The sequence below is a fragment of the Euleptes europaea genome, chromosome 12, assembly GCF_029931775.1.
Source record: "Euleptes europaea isolate rEulEur1 chromosome 12, rEulEur1.hap1, whole genome shotgun sequence".
Lineage (NCBI taxonomy): Eukaryota > Metazoa > Chordata > Lepidosauria > Squamata > Sphaerodactylidae > Euleptes > Euleptes europaea.
Genome location: NC_079323.1, coordinates 55,030,437 through 55,046,973, shown reverse-complemented (window position 1 = coordinate 55,046,973; position 16,537 = coordinate 55,030,437). Strand labels below are relative to the sequence as shown.

At 40.3% G+C, this 16,537-nt stretch overlaps 1 protein-coding gene across 5 annotated transcripts in view; it reads left to right on the top strand.

The window, feature by feature from the left end:
* The window catches only part of APP (amyloid beta precursor protein), a 126,166-nt gene that overhangs the window by 84,489 nt on the left and 25,140 nt on the right, over positions 1 to 16,537 (top strand). For all 5 annotated transcript variants that reach the window (XM_056858469.1, XM_056858468.1, XM_056858467.1 and 2 more), the window contains 3 exons: positions 60 to 218; positions 10,004 to 10,132; positions 13,071 to 13,170. In XM_056858469.1, coding sequence (XP_056714447.1) covers positions 60 to 218; positions 10,004 to 10,132; positions 13,071 to 13,170 — 388 coding nt within the window. The remainder of the gene's footprint in view (positions 1 to 59; positions 219 to 10,003; positions 10,133 to 13,070; positions 13,171 to 16,537) is intronic.

Sequence of the window (16,537 nt, the reverse complement as noted above, 5' to 3'; positions counted from 1 at the left end):
GGTGTCTGCTAATTTAATTCTCATTTGCTTGCTTATATTTTTCCCCCCTTCTGCAATAGCGTTTCCAAGAGAAAGTGGAATCACTGGAGCAACAAGCTGCAAATGAGAGACAGCAGCTAGTGGAGACACATATGGCACGAGTTGAAGCCATGCTCAATGACCGTCGGCGTGTTGCTCTAGAAAACTATGTCACAGCCCTGCAGTCTGTTCCTCCCAGGGTAAGCAGAATCTTAATTGTAGTAGGAATAGATATGGCCCTCAATCCTGTGCATGTTATTATCTGGAAATAAAATCCCTCTGGGTTTGTTGGCTGCAGTGGTTAACTGGTTAAAAGAGAACAAATTGAAAACAAGCCCTAAAAAGACAGAGGTAATGCTGACTGGGAAGGAGGAGGTCTTAAAGGTCATTGTTCTCCCCACTTTTGATGGAGGTCAACTGACCCTTGCTGACTCATTTAAAAGCCTTGAGGTCACACTGGATCCAGCTTTATTACTGGAGAAGACGGTTAATGCAACTGCGAAACAGGCTTTCTACCAACTCAGACTACTCTTAAAATGGCCCCTTACCTTGATACGGCTAACCTGGCTTCTAGATCCATGCCACAGTAACATCAGGGCTAGGCTACTGTAATGCATTGTAGATTGGTTTCCCCTCAAAATCAGCTCAAAATCTCCAGCTGGTCCAGAATGCCACAGCTTGGCTATTAACAGGAACTAGACAGAGCACATATATTACTCCCATTCTGCAGTCGCTCCTTTGCCCATTTGTTACCAGGCTCAGATTAAATCATTGGCTATCACATATAAAGCACCTCATGGCCTTCACCCCTCTTATTTGTGGGACTGCCTCTCTCCCTATGCTCCTCCATGACAACTTCACTCAAGTCAGCAGGGGCTTCTGCAGCTGTCAACCAGCAAATGGGCAAAATCAACAAGGCTCCTCCTGTCTTGTGGAATGGCCTTCCTGAGGAGGTCAGGAAAGCTCCCACTCACCTGGCCTTCCACAAACTATGTAAAACTGAACTATTCAAGAGGGCTTTTCTGTTCAGGGAGCCCCGTGGCGCAGAGTGGTAAAGCTGCAGTACTGCAGTCAAAAGCTCTGCTCACGACCTGAGTTTGATCCCGACGGAAGTCTGTTTCAGGTAGCCGGCTCAAGGTTGACTCAGCCTTCCATCCTTCCGAGGTCGGTCAAATGAGTACCCAGCTTGCTGGGGGTAAAGGGAAGATGACTGGGGAAGGCACTGGCAAACCACTCCATAAACAAAGTTTGCCCATGGGTCAGGAAAGACCCGGTGCTTGCACAGGGGACCTTAACCTAATGCAGTTGCACTCCAGAAAATGGTTTTACAAACTTGCTTGGATTAAGGATTTTGGGCTATACTTCTTTGTTTAGCTTATTGTAAGTAGGATTATATTTATGTAATTTCTGTACTGCTTAATGTGTCATGTGAATACTTAGGCTGTGGTTCAGTTCTTTCTAGTGGTTCCGGAGTTCTAAAATGCTAATTCATTGGTTATTGAATGCCCCATTTTTTGTGATTGTACTTGTTCACTATGTGTAATCCACCTTGAGTCCTTGTGAGAAAGGCAGACTATCACCATACCACACTGGCTCTCATAATTAAATATAAATAAATAAAATTGGGACTTGGCACAAGGTAAGTGCATTCTATGAACACCTGGGATATTGCTGGAGTACTGTCCAAGATTCAGTGTGTACCACACAGTAACTTCCCTTGGTTGTGTATTTTCTTTTCCTTATGGCTAATTTCAGTTTGGTTGTGATATCTCATGACTCAGTTCTGTTCTTGGTATGTTACTTTCTAGAACTTACACACAGATTTTAGAAAATTGTACTCAGGAATGCTGGGTTGCATATCTATAGATATATATGGCAAAAAGTGAACTGGGCAGTTCCCGCTCACAATAGCATGAAGCAGCAGAGAAAATGTAACTACCAATCTGGGATCATTCACATTTGAGCAATCACTACTCAGCCTCAGAAGACATGCAGAACCAGCAAAAATGTAGAGGAGAATACATTGTGGCAACAAAACCTGAAGACCAGTTGCAATATTGGGTGAATGTGTGCCAAACTACAACAGACATATTAGGCAACAATTTTTACTTTTGAGGAAAAGCTGTCTGCCTCACTGAAAGCACTTGAAAAAGTATTGGGAGGAGTGTACTATGTAGTATTTATCAACTCCTCAAAGCTTTACAATACTAACAGCTAATTGTAGGATACCATTTTGCAGATATATACTTACTATTGCAGTTTATAATGTCAGTGACAATCTTACAAATTCAAAAACAAAGAGAAATATTTTTTAAAAAAATTTTTAAATACCTTTATTGGCATAGTACAATCTGCAGAATATAAAAGGATAAAAGTTAGAGTAAAATAAAATTAATATAAATCATTCCTTAATGTTGTGATTCTACTTTCGACTAGATTCCCATTGGTTGACTACTATCGTCAGAAATTTTGCCACGTTTTCGATTATCTCAGGATCCTTATCAGCTAATAGTTTGTAAAGTATTTTCGTATTATTTGAGGAGAAGTTCAAAACTATAGGTTTTATGAGGTTTCCTCTTGGGGAATCATAAAGATGGCAGTCCAAAAGAATATGAGACAAGGCATCAGGACATCCTGTGCCACATCTGCAGACTCTTTTAGCGTAAGGCGTTTTCAGCAATCTGCCACGGAGGATCGCTGAAGGCAATGAATCAGCCCTAGCTTGCGTAAAGACTTTCCTGAGTTTAGGATTGTCAAAACGGTCCAGGTAGTTTAAATGGAAATTAGGTGGAAGTCCAAAGTATTGAGGTGAGCAAATTGGCAGCGTTAAAGGAAATTTTCACTGGAACTCGTGATCGGCTAGTCTTAAAACAAAGAGAAAGTGATGGGGGGGATCATAATATTATAACTACCTTGTGGAGAAGCCCAAACTAAGTTATATAATGTATCATTCCTACAAGATCTTATCTTTTGCCACAAACAGCTTGAAAAGGAACTTTTTGACCATGGGGTCAACCAGATCTTATTCCAGGTATAGCTGTCTTTAGCCCTTCTAGCAATCCATTCTAATTCTTGATTTCAGCAGAGTACAATTCTGTTCCCAAGTGATTACATCCTGCCCTACTTGCCAAGTAAGCCAGTGTTTTGATTCTGTATATTCAGGTAATAATGAACTGATGGAAATTACAAAGAATAAATATGGGGAAAGATGCAGAATGGGAGGATAATTGGACTGTTTGAAGGATTAAGGCACATCGTATACTACTCTACTAGTGAAACCCTGGTTACACTAGTTAGCACTTTGACAGTTCTAATTTGAACTGCCACATTTTGGAGCAATAGTGACAGTTACAGTTGATTGGCATTCAGTAAAAATCAAATTAGTGGTCTAACCAACAATTTGTGCATTCCTATAACTGTGCTAGAAGTGTCACAAGGTGTGACCTGCCAGTGTTACAAGCAAATCACAGCAGCACAAAATTAATCAGAAGAAAAAAGGTTTTGTGATGTCAGAAAGAAGTAATGCGCTTAGGTGTATAATGCATATTCAAAAGACATATAAACCTTAAATTGACATATAAAAGAATATGCAGAGCTACATAAACATTAGCACATTCTAGGGGGAAATATTAACACTGTTAAATTTAGAATGTAATCTGGAGAGAATTAAGATTCTGTGGAGGTAGTTGAATTTTGCAGTTTATCAGCCTGTGCCATCTACAGTTAATTACACGGATGGATGGATGTATTCTTCACACTTCCACTTCCTCTGTAAGTGAACCATTAAATTGTTGCCCTTCCCATAATTAAATAAACCTGCTAACTAATCACTTAAAGGTTTTGATTGCATAATGTAGCATTCTCCTTATAATGAGATGGTTTTGAAATGTTTGAGGTGACACTGGCTAGTAATTTTTCACCTGGTATTCAATAATTTAGGGTAGCCTTCAGCATTCATGAGTTAATAATTAACTACATTTATACAATAAAAATTGGAATTGCAAATATTGTCTTCTGACAGATAACTAAAGATCGGTGAAAATATTGTCCTTTTTTGTTTTTTTGAGGGCATAGGAAATTATTTTAAAGAGCTCAGACAGCCCCTTCTGGTGAACATGAGTAATGCTTTCTTTTCTATAGTTTGGGCTCCCCCACCCTCCCCCCATACACACAAGTGATGTATCTTGAACAGGGAAAACATTTAATGCTTGTAAACCCCATATTCAATGTTAAAACCAATATTTGTTCCATAACTATACTTACTTAATAATTGCTTTAAGGTACTGTAGTCATCAGTTCCAAAGACTAAGAGATGCAAAGTTGTCTGTCCATCTATCTCTGTATTTGTACAAGACCAGACTCTTTATGACATACTAAATTACCTATAATCTGATGGTGAAATCTCAGAAAACCCAAAACTGCAGTCATAGCTTTTCTTAGGAATAGCTAGAGAAACAGACAATGAAATTGACTCTGATCACCTTACTAACAAGCGCAGGGAGTGGTAGTTTACAGCCCCATCCTAAGACCCCACCACTGACAGTGCCTCACTAGTTGACATCCTATAGCCATTGTCCAGAGGAGAAATGAGACACAAATACTCCTTGGCAAGGCATTAACTACATAGGGAACACACCAGAATGCATAACAACCCCTCTAACATCCACCAGTCATAGAGTGGTGTGTCCTGAATACAGCCAATCACTGGATGCTGGTGGCATGAGTGGCGGGACTCCCGGAGTTAACTTATTCCAGTTCTACAGACTGAGTCCCCTTTTGATAGGTGGATGCACATGCTCCCATATCTCACCCAGTACCAAGCAAACATAGTGGACCAGACAGGACTTCTCCCACCAATGGTATGGATTTCAGCCAAGATGGGACACAGGATCACCAACCTTTTGCCAGGAAAAAGGAATGCAGACACTGGGAGAGCAACATGGAAACAAGCAGCTGCACTTTCACCAAAGGCAACCTTGGCATTCCCCCCACACCGCTGATCATTCACTGGGGAAAGATACCCATGTGGCAAACAAGTGGCAAGGGTTTGATTCTCAGTAAGGGAGAAGGCAATGCATATTTGTTGCCCCAAAACAGGCCAAGCAGCAGCCAAATAGGAAGAAGAGGCTGGACTAAAACCCACACCTCCCATACTCGGGAGGCATTCTCTAACCACTCACTCAACTGGGCACACAGGGATAAGGCATCATAGAGCATCCCCAGTCACATTGCTGACCACATGAGCCATATGGAACAGGGCGGAGAAACGTGCAGACAGACAGGGAGCACTATACTCAAGTCTCTTGGTTTGATTCCCACGCGGGAAGGACCCTAAGGAAGTCCACCTGGTCTCCCAACACAACTGAAGTATTGACCCATCACACATCACCATGGGGGATGGATCTGTCATGTGGATTGGCGTCCCTACAGGCCCATTATTTTGGCCAGTGAGCCCTTATGAGCATCCTACAGTCCAGATGTTAGTTACCACTGCCAATGTCCATTTGCTCCAGGGATCTTTGCAGTCCATCTATCCACACACCCCTTATGCAAGTTGAGTGGCTATTCAGACTCCAGTAGTGATGTAGGGAAGTGTGCTAACTGGAAACCATTTTACTTTTGCTAGAGCATGCCTGTACCCTCTCCTTGGACCACTCCATCAGTTCCCTCCCGGTATGCTGAAGTGTTTCCTTTAGCTTTGTTTTGTTTTGTTTTAAAGAATGGTGGTGACTTTCATGTTGGCAGCAAAAGGGACCAGAAAATCGAACTTTTCTTGCACTATTTTTTAAAAATGTTGCCATTTTTATGTCAAATTTGTGTGCGTGTTCTTTTGAATACAAACTTGTCTGTTTGTCCTTGTTAGAAGTACATTGGTGGCAGGTGATGTCTTTTATCCCATTGTCAGAGAGCAGTATGATTATATTGTTCAGGATGAATAGTAGATAATTGTAAGTATATTGGAATGCTTCTGTCTCTAGGCCTCTTCTTGCTTATAGACAGCCTGTAACCTAAGACAGATAATTAGCAGCAATAGCAAGCTGCATAACAGACATAAACACAGAGAATTGACCTTGTAGCAAACTTATCTGCCAACTTTGTCCCTATATACATTCTGGCAATGCTATTGAAGGATCCACATTAAAAATCTGCTAGTCTGTAAGATGCCGTAAGACGCCTTTGTTGTTTCCTGCCTGCCTTGTAAAGAATAGGTCTGCTTTGATACTTCATGTTATCTTTTGCTTTGGGATTTTGGTAGGAATAAAAATTAATAACAGAATAGAAATACTTTCCTTAGTAATTGAAAAATAAGACAATAGCACTCTTATGTATGTTGTACTTGGGTGATCTCATCACTGGGTAAACCCAGTAGAAATGAAACGGGGTCGTGGTTTTTTCCCACAGAAATATCCTGTGCTATCTTAGGACTTTGAATTGCTAATTGCCTTCCCAGTTTGGTCATATGTAAGCACTGTCCGTTCTATTTTTCTAGGATCATATCTTCCAGCAGGAGAGAGCTTAATGGTTTATGAAATTACTCAGACAGTAATTTAGCAGTGTATTTCATCGTACCATTTTTGCTTTGACGTAATAATTATTTACCACTTTTGAAAAGATGTCATAGTGTTACGATTTGTGGCACTAACAATGGTGTTCTGAACTGCCTTGGGAAATTAAGCTGGTGCCCCCATTGTTAGTGGTTCTATGCCTGTGTCGGGTACCCATGCCAGACACAGTATAATTTTATTTATTAAATTTCTGGACTGTTCTGTATCAGAGGCCCTTAGAGTATTTCTTGATCAAATGCAAAGTTAATATAGAACAAACAGTATTGCTAAAACACATCTAATTATATATACATTCATATCAGTGACAAGGATTTTAAAGAAAAAGAATAGCAACATCATTGAAAGTAGTATTGTGTGTGTGAGCCCCCCCCCTTCCACACACATACACACTATGCACTGTTATGCGTTATTGATCATCTTTGTCTTTTGGGCTGACACCATACCGCCCTGGTTAGCCAGCTGTTTGCTCCCGAAGTTTGAATTTGTGCCTATAGTGTACTGTTTTAAAATTTAGTTTTTAAGTTATGTATTATTCAGTGTATTTTAAATTGCTGTTACCCGCCCTGAGCCATGGGCGGGTATTATTCAATACACTGAATAATATATAACTTTAAAACTAAATTTAAAACAGTACACTATAGGTGGTGCTAAAAAAGCAGTAGCTTGCAAGCTCTAATAGTACTCCTGGCCTAAGTACAGCTACAAATTCACAACTCGGGAACAAACAGCTGGCTAACCAGGGCAGTATGGTGTCAGCCCAAAAGACAAAGATGATCAATAAGGTATAATAGTACATAGTGTTGGGGGGGAGGGGCTCACAAAGGTCTTGGCTGATGGATTTACTGTATACCATCACTGCCCTCAAAATTATACCTAAATTAACAGGCCTGACAAAACTGAACTAGATCATTTAGCTTGTTGCTTTTAAAGAAGTCTGTGGTATTTTTTGTCTCACTTTAGTAATCATAAATGCAAAGAAGCTTTCACACTTGATTATCTCCTTTCTCCAACACCTTGAGTTTGATTGAGAATTAGCATGCAAAATGTTAAAAACAGCAAATGGAAAATCCTCCATGGTAATCTTATTTATTCCATGCGAATAAATTGTGCAAGCTACTTTATGACTCTTTCCAACTTGATTATTCCTCAGTATGATGTTGTAAAGATTTTTTGTAGTTTAATTAATATTATTTATTTAACTACATTTCTGAATTGCATAACTTTTAAAAAGTTGTTCACTTTCAAAATAACAGGTAGACATTATGAGTGCTCTGAGGAACATATTTTAAGACCATTAATATAGTAATATATTTGCTCTTGACATCTCTTCAATGGTTTGGAATTTTAGTAGTTTAGGCAGCCCCTTCTTTCTGTTTGCAATGGCTTTTGCCATTCTTATCATCATACTTAACTGAGAGTGCTTTTTCACTGCATCAGTGCTTGAGTATCACAGATTGTGAAGACTTGGGGGCTCAAGCTGTCTTCTAATGATCAAACCTAACATTAAGGAGCTGGTTGATGACTATATGTATTTGGTGTGAGGTAGTGGGTTAAAGAACCACTGGGTTGCAGATTCTGGGGTTCAGTCATAATAGAAATGGATACAGGGTGTCAGAGATTCTAAGCAGGAGCCTCCAACTGCCCTTGTACCATCGGAGGCGAAGCAGCACCAGGCTCTTCCTTCCTTGAAGCTCAGGACATTGAAGAGCTCTTGTCCCAAGAAGAAAGAACAGCAGCATTTATGCAGTAGTTGGAACTAATGTGTTAGAAAAGAAAAAGAAATAGTTAAGACTGAAATTTTAAAAAGTTACAGCTATATGGTCCAAAAGAGCTAAGCAGTTATTTTCAAGAGGGACACTTCTGTGGAGCAACCTGGACATATGAAAATGCTAGAGGACATGTACTTGAATAGCTCCAACTATAGTCAATGTAGGTCATGCCACAGACATATAATCTCATAGGTATTTCTCTCTTCTTCTTTTTTTGCTGAGGCAAATAAATGATCATTTCCTTCCATAGAGTAGTGTTCCTTACAGGAAACTCAGAGAAGCCCATGTTACACAAAGCTGTGTGTGTAGCTTATGATTAATTGAAGTTTTTTTTCCTGTTCATTGTGACACAGCATTAACTGCGAAGCTGCTTTTCCGAAAAACATCCAGAGCTGTTTGTTTGTTGGTAGCAGAAAATTTGCTGAAGCATTGAGGCACAGAACTTTCTCTGTTGCATCATTTAGTGTAGCAAAATGATAATAAGTCACATCCATATACCACATGGCTTACCAGATTGTCAGGGTGAGTTTTCTCCATGCCAGTACAAACCCTTGCACTGGTGCAGAACAAAATTGCTTCAACCATGTGGTGTCACTCCACAGAAATGGCACACTGTATGATAACAGCTGCAGCATGAAGCTTCATTACAGTAGCTGTATTACATAAACCAGTGCCTTGAATCACTAATTCCATACAAAAAACCTAGTATAGCTCCCCCGGCCACTGACTTGGAAAACAGGGGGAATTATGTGAGCCACTTTGATTCCCATTTGGGAAGGAAGATGGGGTATAAATGAAGTAAGTATATAAATAAACACGTGAAGCCTCACACAAAGTCAGACCATTTGACAGTGTGGTATCCTTGGACAAAGGCCTTTCTCAGTCTTGCCACCTTTTAATTGAAGATACCAGGGACTGAACCTGGGGCTTTCTGCATACAAAACATATGCTCTGTTACTGACCGTGCTGTTTCTCCCATCCACCCCGCAAAGAACTGTATGACATTTCTATAGACTGAAAGACCATTGGTTGGTTTGTTCTCGCTCACAGCAGTTCTCCGGTATCTCATGGCCAGAGATTCTTTGTCCCTGCTTCCTGCAGGTGCTAAGAATTAAATCTGTGACTTGCTATATGTAAAGCATGTAATCTACCACTAAGCTCAGTCCTTGAGCTAGCAATATCTTTCTGGTTTTTAATCCATTTTAAGCGTGTTTTTTTCCTCAAAAAACAAAAGCCTGCTGAAAAAATGCACACAATAAATTCTAATAAATTCAGTCTTGTTTCCTTGAACCATTTTAAAAATAGCTTTCATAGATACTATTGTGCCTGTGCTTTGAAGAACTTAGTATCCTTCTAGTATACATCCATAGATGGATGGGCTCAATAAAGGAAGCCACAGCCCTTAATTTGCAAGATCTGAGCAAGGCTGTCAAAGATAGGACATTTTGGAAGACTTAGATTCATAGGGTCATCATGAGTTGGAAGCGACTTGACGACACCGAACACACACACACAGTAAAAATCCCAGTTCTTAACACTCAAATCTGAGAGTAGGATATGGAGGTATCTCTAACTCTTACAGTCTATAACATTGTGCTTTGAACTCTCTGAATTATACATGTAGTGTATTTTTTTTCTCCCTCTCCACAGCCTCGGCATGTGTTTAACATGCTGAAGAAATATGTTCGTGCTGAGCAAAAAGACAGGCAGCACACAATCAAACACTTCGAGCATGTCCGGATGGTGGATCCAAAGAAAGCTGCCCAGATCAGGTCTCAGGTAACACACCCAACAAAAAAATGAGCCTTTGCTTTTAATACTGGATTACTGGATTAATGCTAATTATTGCAACAAGTAAAATCTGTGTTACTATTTGTCTTTTAATTCAGGTAGAGAAGTTTTTCTCAAAATTTTTGTTTAATTATGGTTGAGTTCTCTGAAACTGAAAGCATAAAGGAAAAGGCTGCTCAGTGCCGCTGTAATCACTTTCTTTCCTTAAAGCTACAGTAGCAGCTTCTCTCCTCTTTATTTCATGCTAAGGGAGAAGGAGGCACACATAAACACACATACCTTTGCTCTGGTTGGGGAAATGATAGCACCTTTCCCCATCTCTATCTCTCATCCTCTTCCTTCACACAAAGACCCTTGCTCTTGATGATAAAGGAGCATGCAATTGACTTTTCCCCACAGCATCAAAACTGCTATTTGCTTCTTCCATAGAGGTAACAAGTTTTGTCCTGCTGGGGAGGTTGTTGGTTTGCTTTGGGGAAACTGTGAAGGAACGGTTTCCCCAGACAAGCGCTGCAGACTTGCTCTGAAATGTTATAATTTTTGCACAACTGCCATTTTGTGACTGGCTCCATCCACCAAGCTGCCATTTTGTGACTGGTAGCTCCTGAGGCTCTTGAAAAAAGTGGTTCCCAGAAACATGAAGCTGAGTATATATCACCTCCTGTTGATGTCTACTAAGTTTTTAATACTCCATCACTTTCAATTAACATGGTATTGTGATATATCTGTTACAATAACTGTTATGTATTTAGTTCACATTTTGGGCAGCGATTGCATTTTTACCATGCCCTAGATTAAATTTATATAGGTAACACAGGGGCCAATAAAAATATGTGCTGCAGTTACTCCCAGAAATCTACTGCTTACATTTAGTGAATTTCTTCTAGCAGCAGAAGTATCAATATATGTAGGCCAATAGTTGGTGTTTTGCGATATGTTTTTGCAGACATCCTATACTTTATAGGATATTTTCATTTGGGGGTATTTTTATTGAGAAACATATAGCCAGTAGTGCAGTTTAGATAGTTTCAGAGGATAGCCATGGCGGTCTGCGATAGAACGGCTAGATTCATGTCCAGTAGCACCTTAGAGACCTACAAGATATTTGGGGTATAAGCTATCGAGCGTCAACGCTCCCTTCGTGAGATAGAGTTGCATCTTACTACTGCTTCTGGAGCCCCACCATGAGTAATTATGCATGGCAAAATAATGGCAATGGAGTCCTGCCTCTTTGTTGTCTCTTAATAGACTGAGCATGATCAATTGTTTTTCCTTTGAGAACATTAGGGCATAATTTCTGTTAGGTGCTTTGGGTCTTACTGAAAAGGTGTGTTTCCTTTTTTGGCACAAATTTGCAGATTTTTAGTTGTAAAAGAATTTTGCAGAGTATTAGTTTATTGTTTCTAAAAAGTTGTGATGCTATGCTGTAATTAGTAGTCTTCCACTTTAGTTCATACACAGTTTGTAATGGTGTAAACTCTGTTATAGACACTGCTAAAAGCCAGATGGCAGCAATTTCAAGATCTACTTAATAATGCTATAACATAATTATAGTAATAATATAGTAATATTAGTAGCATAATACTAGCATTCAGAGGCACCCAATGAAGTTGATGGGCAGTAGATTCTAGGGAGACAGAAGGCAATACTATGTTACTCAACAAGCAAGCTGTGGAATTCAGTGCTAATGGATGTAGTGATGGCCACGTGCATGGATAGCTTTAAAAGGGGGCTAGGCAGATTCATAAGGAGCCCCGTGGCGCAGAGTGGTAAGCTGCAGTACTGCAGTCCAAGCTCTGCTCACAACCTGAGTTCGATCCCAACGGAAGCTGGTTTCAGGTAGCCGGTTCAAGGTTGACTCAGCCTTCCACCCTTCCGAGGTTGGTCAAATAAGTACCCAGCTTGCTGGGGGTAAAGGGAAGATGACTGGGGAAGGCACTGGCAAACCACCCCGTAAACAAAGTCTGCTAGTAAACATCGGGATGTGACGTCACCCCATGGGTCAGGAATGACCCAGTGCTTGCACAGGGGACCTTTACCTTTAGACCTATTCATAGAGCATGGGTCCATAAATAGCTACTAGCCATAGTGAGTTATGGGAACCTCCATATACAGAGGCAGCAAACATCTGGATACTAGTGCTAGGAGGCAACATCGGGGGAAGCACTTGGCCTTGATACCCAGTTTGCTAGCCATCCAGGGTAAATGGCTGGGCACTGTGTGAAACACACTGATGGACTAGATGGACCACTGGTCCAATCCAACAAGGATCACTTCTGTACTTTCAGTGATCTTTTATTATTATTATTATTTTGTTTCACAGAACGAGGAGCTTGTTAATACTCTCAAATGTTATTAATGCTTTAAAAAAGAAAATCATCATTAAAACAGGAGCACCTGTCTATCCCGAGCCACCTAAAGCTTCAGTCTTCAGCTGACTGTAGACACTGGGAAGAGCAAGCTCTAGTTTTCAACTTGCTGCTTCAGGTTTATCTAAATACAACACTGTTTTCCTGCTATTCCCCACAGAAAGGGAGGAACATCCAGGTCATATGCTGGGTTTTATTTTTTCCTACAAAACATGAGTTAGAAATTCTGCACTTGTCTGTTGACAATCTTGTGCTTCATGCTGACATTAGTTGTTTAATGTGAGTTAATCCTCCTTGACATAGATGAGACTATCAACAATGAATCTACAGTGAATAACATTGAAGATACCTGCCACAAAACCTTACCCTTTCAGTGCATGGATGACAGAACTGAATTGCCTTGTGACTTTTTAATAGGTTCTCAGGTGCAAATCAATAAGGTTGACAGGGAGGTACAGATTGTCTTGCTTTAAAGTGTATTTAAAGTGATACCCTTCATCACATTTTCCTTGATGCATTAGAGATCACCACTGCAAACTGATTTTTCATCTCTTTAGGTTATGACACACCTACGTGTGATATATGAGCGTATGAACCAGTCTCTTTCTCTCCTCTACAAAGTGCCATTAGTTGCTGAAGAGATCCAAGATGAAGTTGGTAAGTTGCTATACTTTGCACTAGAAGTATAGGTGCCCGGGGGGGGGGGGGACTGTTAATTTTCATCTCAGGAAAGGGTGAATGAATTAAAACATATTTGGATTGTTGGTATTAAATAGAGTGTTGATAAATAAGACTAGAAGGTAACTTTTTATATTAAAATAATGTGCTGGGAGAGGAAGAAGAGTTAATAAAATGTATCCCATAAATAAATACTACAACATTTCATTGGGAAATGTGTCCCAGTTTGGGCAAAGATGAGAGTGTTAATGTGATTTCGGTTGTTTTCTTTTTTGTCTCTCTTTTACTCCCTTTTTAAAAATAGCCTTCTGTTCATACCTTTTTATTATCTTTATGCAGCTAGTGGAGAAGGGGGAAATTGGCTGTGTTTTATGTTGTATATTTAAAACTGGCAAAAAAAAAAGGAATTCTCATTTAGTGCCAGTGTTACTTTTAGAACTTCTGAGCAGATGAAATAGCAGGGTATATCTAAAGTACAGTGGGCCAGTTTTCTCTGAAATTGGGAGGTTTATCTTGAATTATGAGAAGTTCTCTTTGTAGTCTTCAGAATTTTCAACAGGTATTTTACAAGGTGAGACTGTTCTCATTTGGCAAGTGTAATACAGAGCCATCTTTCAGATTACCATTCTAAACCAGATATTATCCATTGTTGGCCTGATTCCAAGTAAAGTGATATAGGGAGGGGTATTTCATACAGCTCATTTCAATCTGTCTATGGGCCGTCTCTAAAGCGTTCTGAAGTATTCTGAAGCACTCTGGCCATTTCAAATAGTGCTGTGCTTCCCACCCCGCCTCCTTTTTTAGCGATGTGTTCTTTTTCAGCTTTTTTTTTTGTGGACTTCTAAGATTAGAGCTCTAGGGCCATAGTAATCCTATGCATCAGAATGCTGGTGATATAGCATTGAATTGCTGTTTCACCAGCATTTGGATGCATTGGATTGCTATGGTGCTGTAGTGCTAATCTTAGACTATTTTTTAAAAAGCCGAAAAAGAATGTGCTGCTAAAAAAAAAAAAAAAAAAAGGCGGTCCTTCCAGAAGCACTTCAGACATTTTAAACAGTGATTTTATGCACAAGGAAGAACCGAAAATGGGAGTTTTCATTAAAAATGGGATGCAGGTGACTTTGTCTGAAAAGGTTAAAAAAAAATCTGTTAGCAGCTGGGAGCCAAAATGAACCTGCTGCTCAAACAGATTATAAGGGCAGTTAGAAAGGGGCCTAAGTCATGCTATAAGAGTCTGTGCAGATGTATTGTGTTCCATTGAGTGGATGGATACTTGATGTGCAGGATCATGTGCTTCCTCTCCCCATTTCTATATTTGAGAAACAAGTTACAGGCAGCCTTGTGTAGAGAGAGGGGGAGAATCAGAATCATGGTTTGCTGCTGGACCCTGTAACCAGGGATGGTTATACAGCTTCATGGGCCAGACACAGGTGCTTCAAAAATTCACAATTCCCTATCCTGCTCTCTCCTGCACTTGCTGTCCTGCTTTCTCAGACTGTGTCTTACTGTCAGGGAGGGTAATGATAATGCTTGAATAATGGGATTCAAGAAGCATCAGATTAGGACTGTAAATCTATCTTTCAAAGTGAAGCTGTCATATATGCTGGTGAGGCTTCAAATGAAAATGAGCGATGTCCTTATCAGTACAACCTTCTAGAACCCTCTTGCCAAGCCTATGTGCATTGTAGTGTTTATTAATGGGTTGTGGTAGGAATCTATAAGATGAATAAAAACAGTTATTTTATTCTATTTATAATGGATTTCTCAAATTTCCTTTTACCATGCTAATCATTATGCAGTGTTCAGTTACAGTAATTAAAAAAGAAATGTTTTGTGTGGGGATTTAGGTTTTATTAAGCATGGTAAAGGGTGATGGTGACCTTTAAAAATAGGAACTGAACCAGGGAAAATCTTGGGTGGGCAAAGCTGAATGGATGGAGCATGGCACATAGGGAAGGAGGGAGGAACAGGGGCAGTTTGCTCATTTCAGTTTATCAAATGAATTACACCCGACTTGCCTGTTTATGTGTATATAGCTAGTCAAGACATCTGTGCAACATTTCATTTACATACACAGCAAAGCACTGAAATAATGTGGGAAGAAACCAACGAAAAAATTGTATCTACTAAAACAAAATTGTATCTACTAAAACAAACTATAGTGTCTGTTCCAATCTAGAAAATGGCCTGCGAAGACTTGCAAGGGGCATCTCATTTTCCTCTCCCACACTATTTCCTTTCCTTCCCTGAAAGCTCCCATAGCTTCTCCCCTTCTCTTGCATCCTTCTGTTCTTCCCACCCACCAGCCAACCTACCTTTATCTAAACCCTGTCTTCAGCTTTCCCTCCTTTTCTCCCCGAGCAGCCTTTACCCAGGAAAACTTCCCAGTTGCTCAGCGCTGGTCCCCATGCTGGGACCAGTTGCATGGTGGAGAACCCGCAAGGACTTGGGGGGGGGCACCTCACTTTCCCCTGTATCCCTCTCCCAACACTGTTTTCTTTTTGTCTCCCCCTAGCAGTCCCCATATCTAACTTTCCCCTTCTTCATTTTTTTATTTCCAATCACCAGCCAACCAGCCTTTTATCTGCCTCCCCATATTCAACTATATTTATTATTTGTTTACTTCATTTATATCCCGCCTTTCTTCACAGTAGGGACCCAAAGCAGCTTATATTGTTCTCCTTTCCTCCATTTCATTCTCTCAACAACCCTATGAGTTAGGTTAGGCTGAGTCAGTGACTAACCGAAGGTCACCCAGTGAGCATCATGGGCAGAGTGGGGATTCAAACCTGGGTTTCCCAGGTCCTTGTCTGAAACTACACTATACTAGCTTTTCTGGGGTGGCTGCTGTTGAATAGTAGCGAGCAGCCAAGCCTGCCAGTAGTTGCTGGTGGGCCTGGCCCTGATGAGTCCTCCCTCAAAGGCCAAAATAGTCCTTGAAAGGGCTCTGCCTTTCAGTGACAGAAAGTAAGGCTTGAAGGCTGGCAATATTGTTGTGGTTGCCTAGCAACCCCCACAATGGCCACTGCAGAGGGCATCTATTTTTTAAAGTTACAGGTGCTATTTATAAAATTTTGGAAGGTTTCAACCCCCAGGTATTTTTTCAATAGGAGTGCTGATATTGATCCTAAATTAATACATAACATTGGTGTTAGGCCAGTCCTTAGGTCACAAAATTCCAGAGAGAACTTGTATCCTACTATTCATTTCTTGCAACAAAGCTGTATAATACAGACAAAAGAATAACCCAGGAGGGTCTGCCTGCCTGTGTCAGGGCTGGAAATACTTGTGGCACATTAAGGCAGTGCATGCTATAGTTCATATTGAGTAATGCTTATAGCTG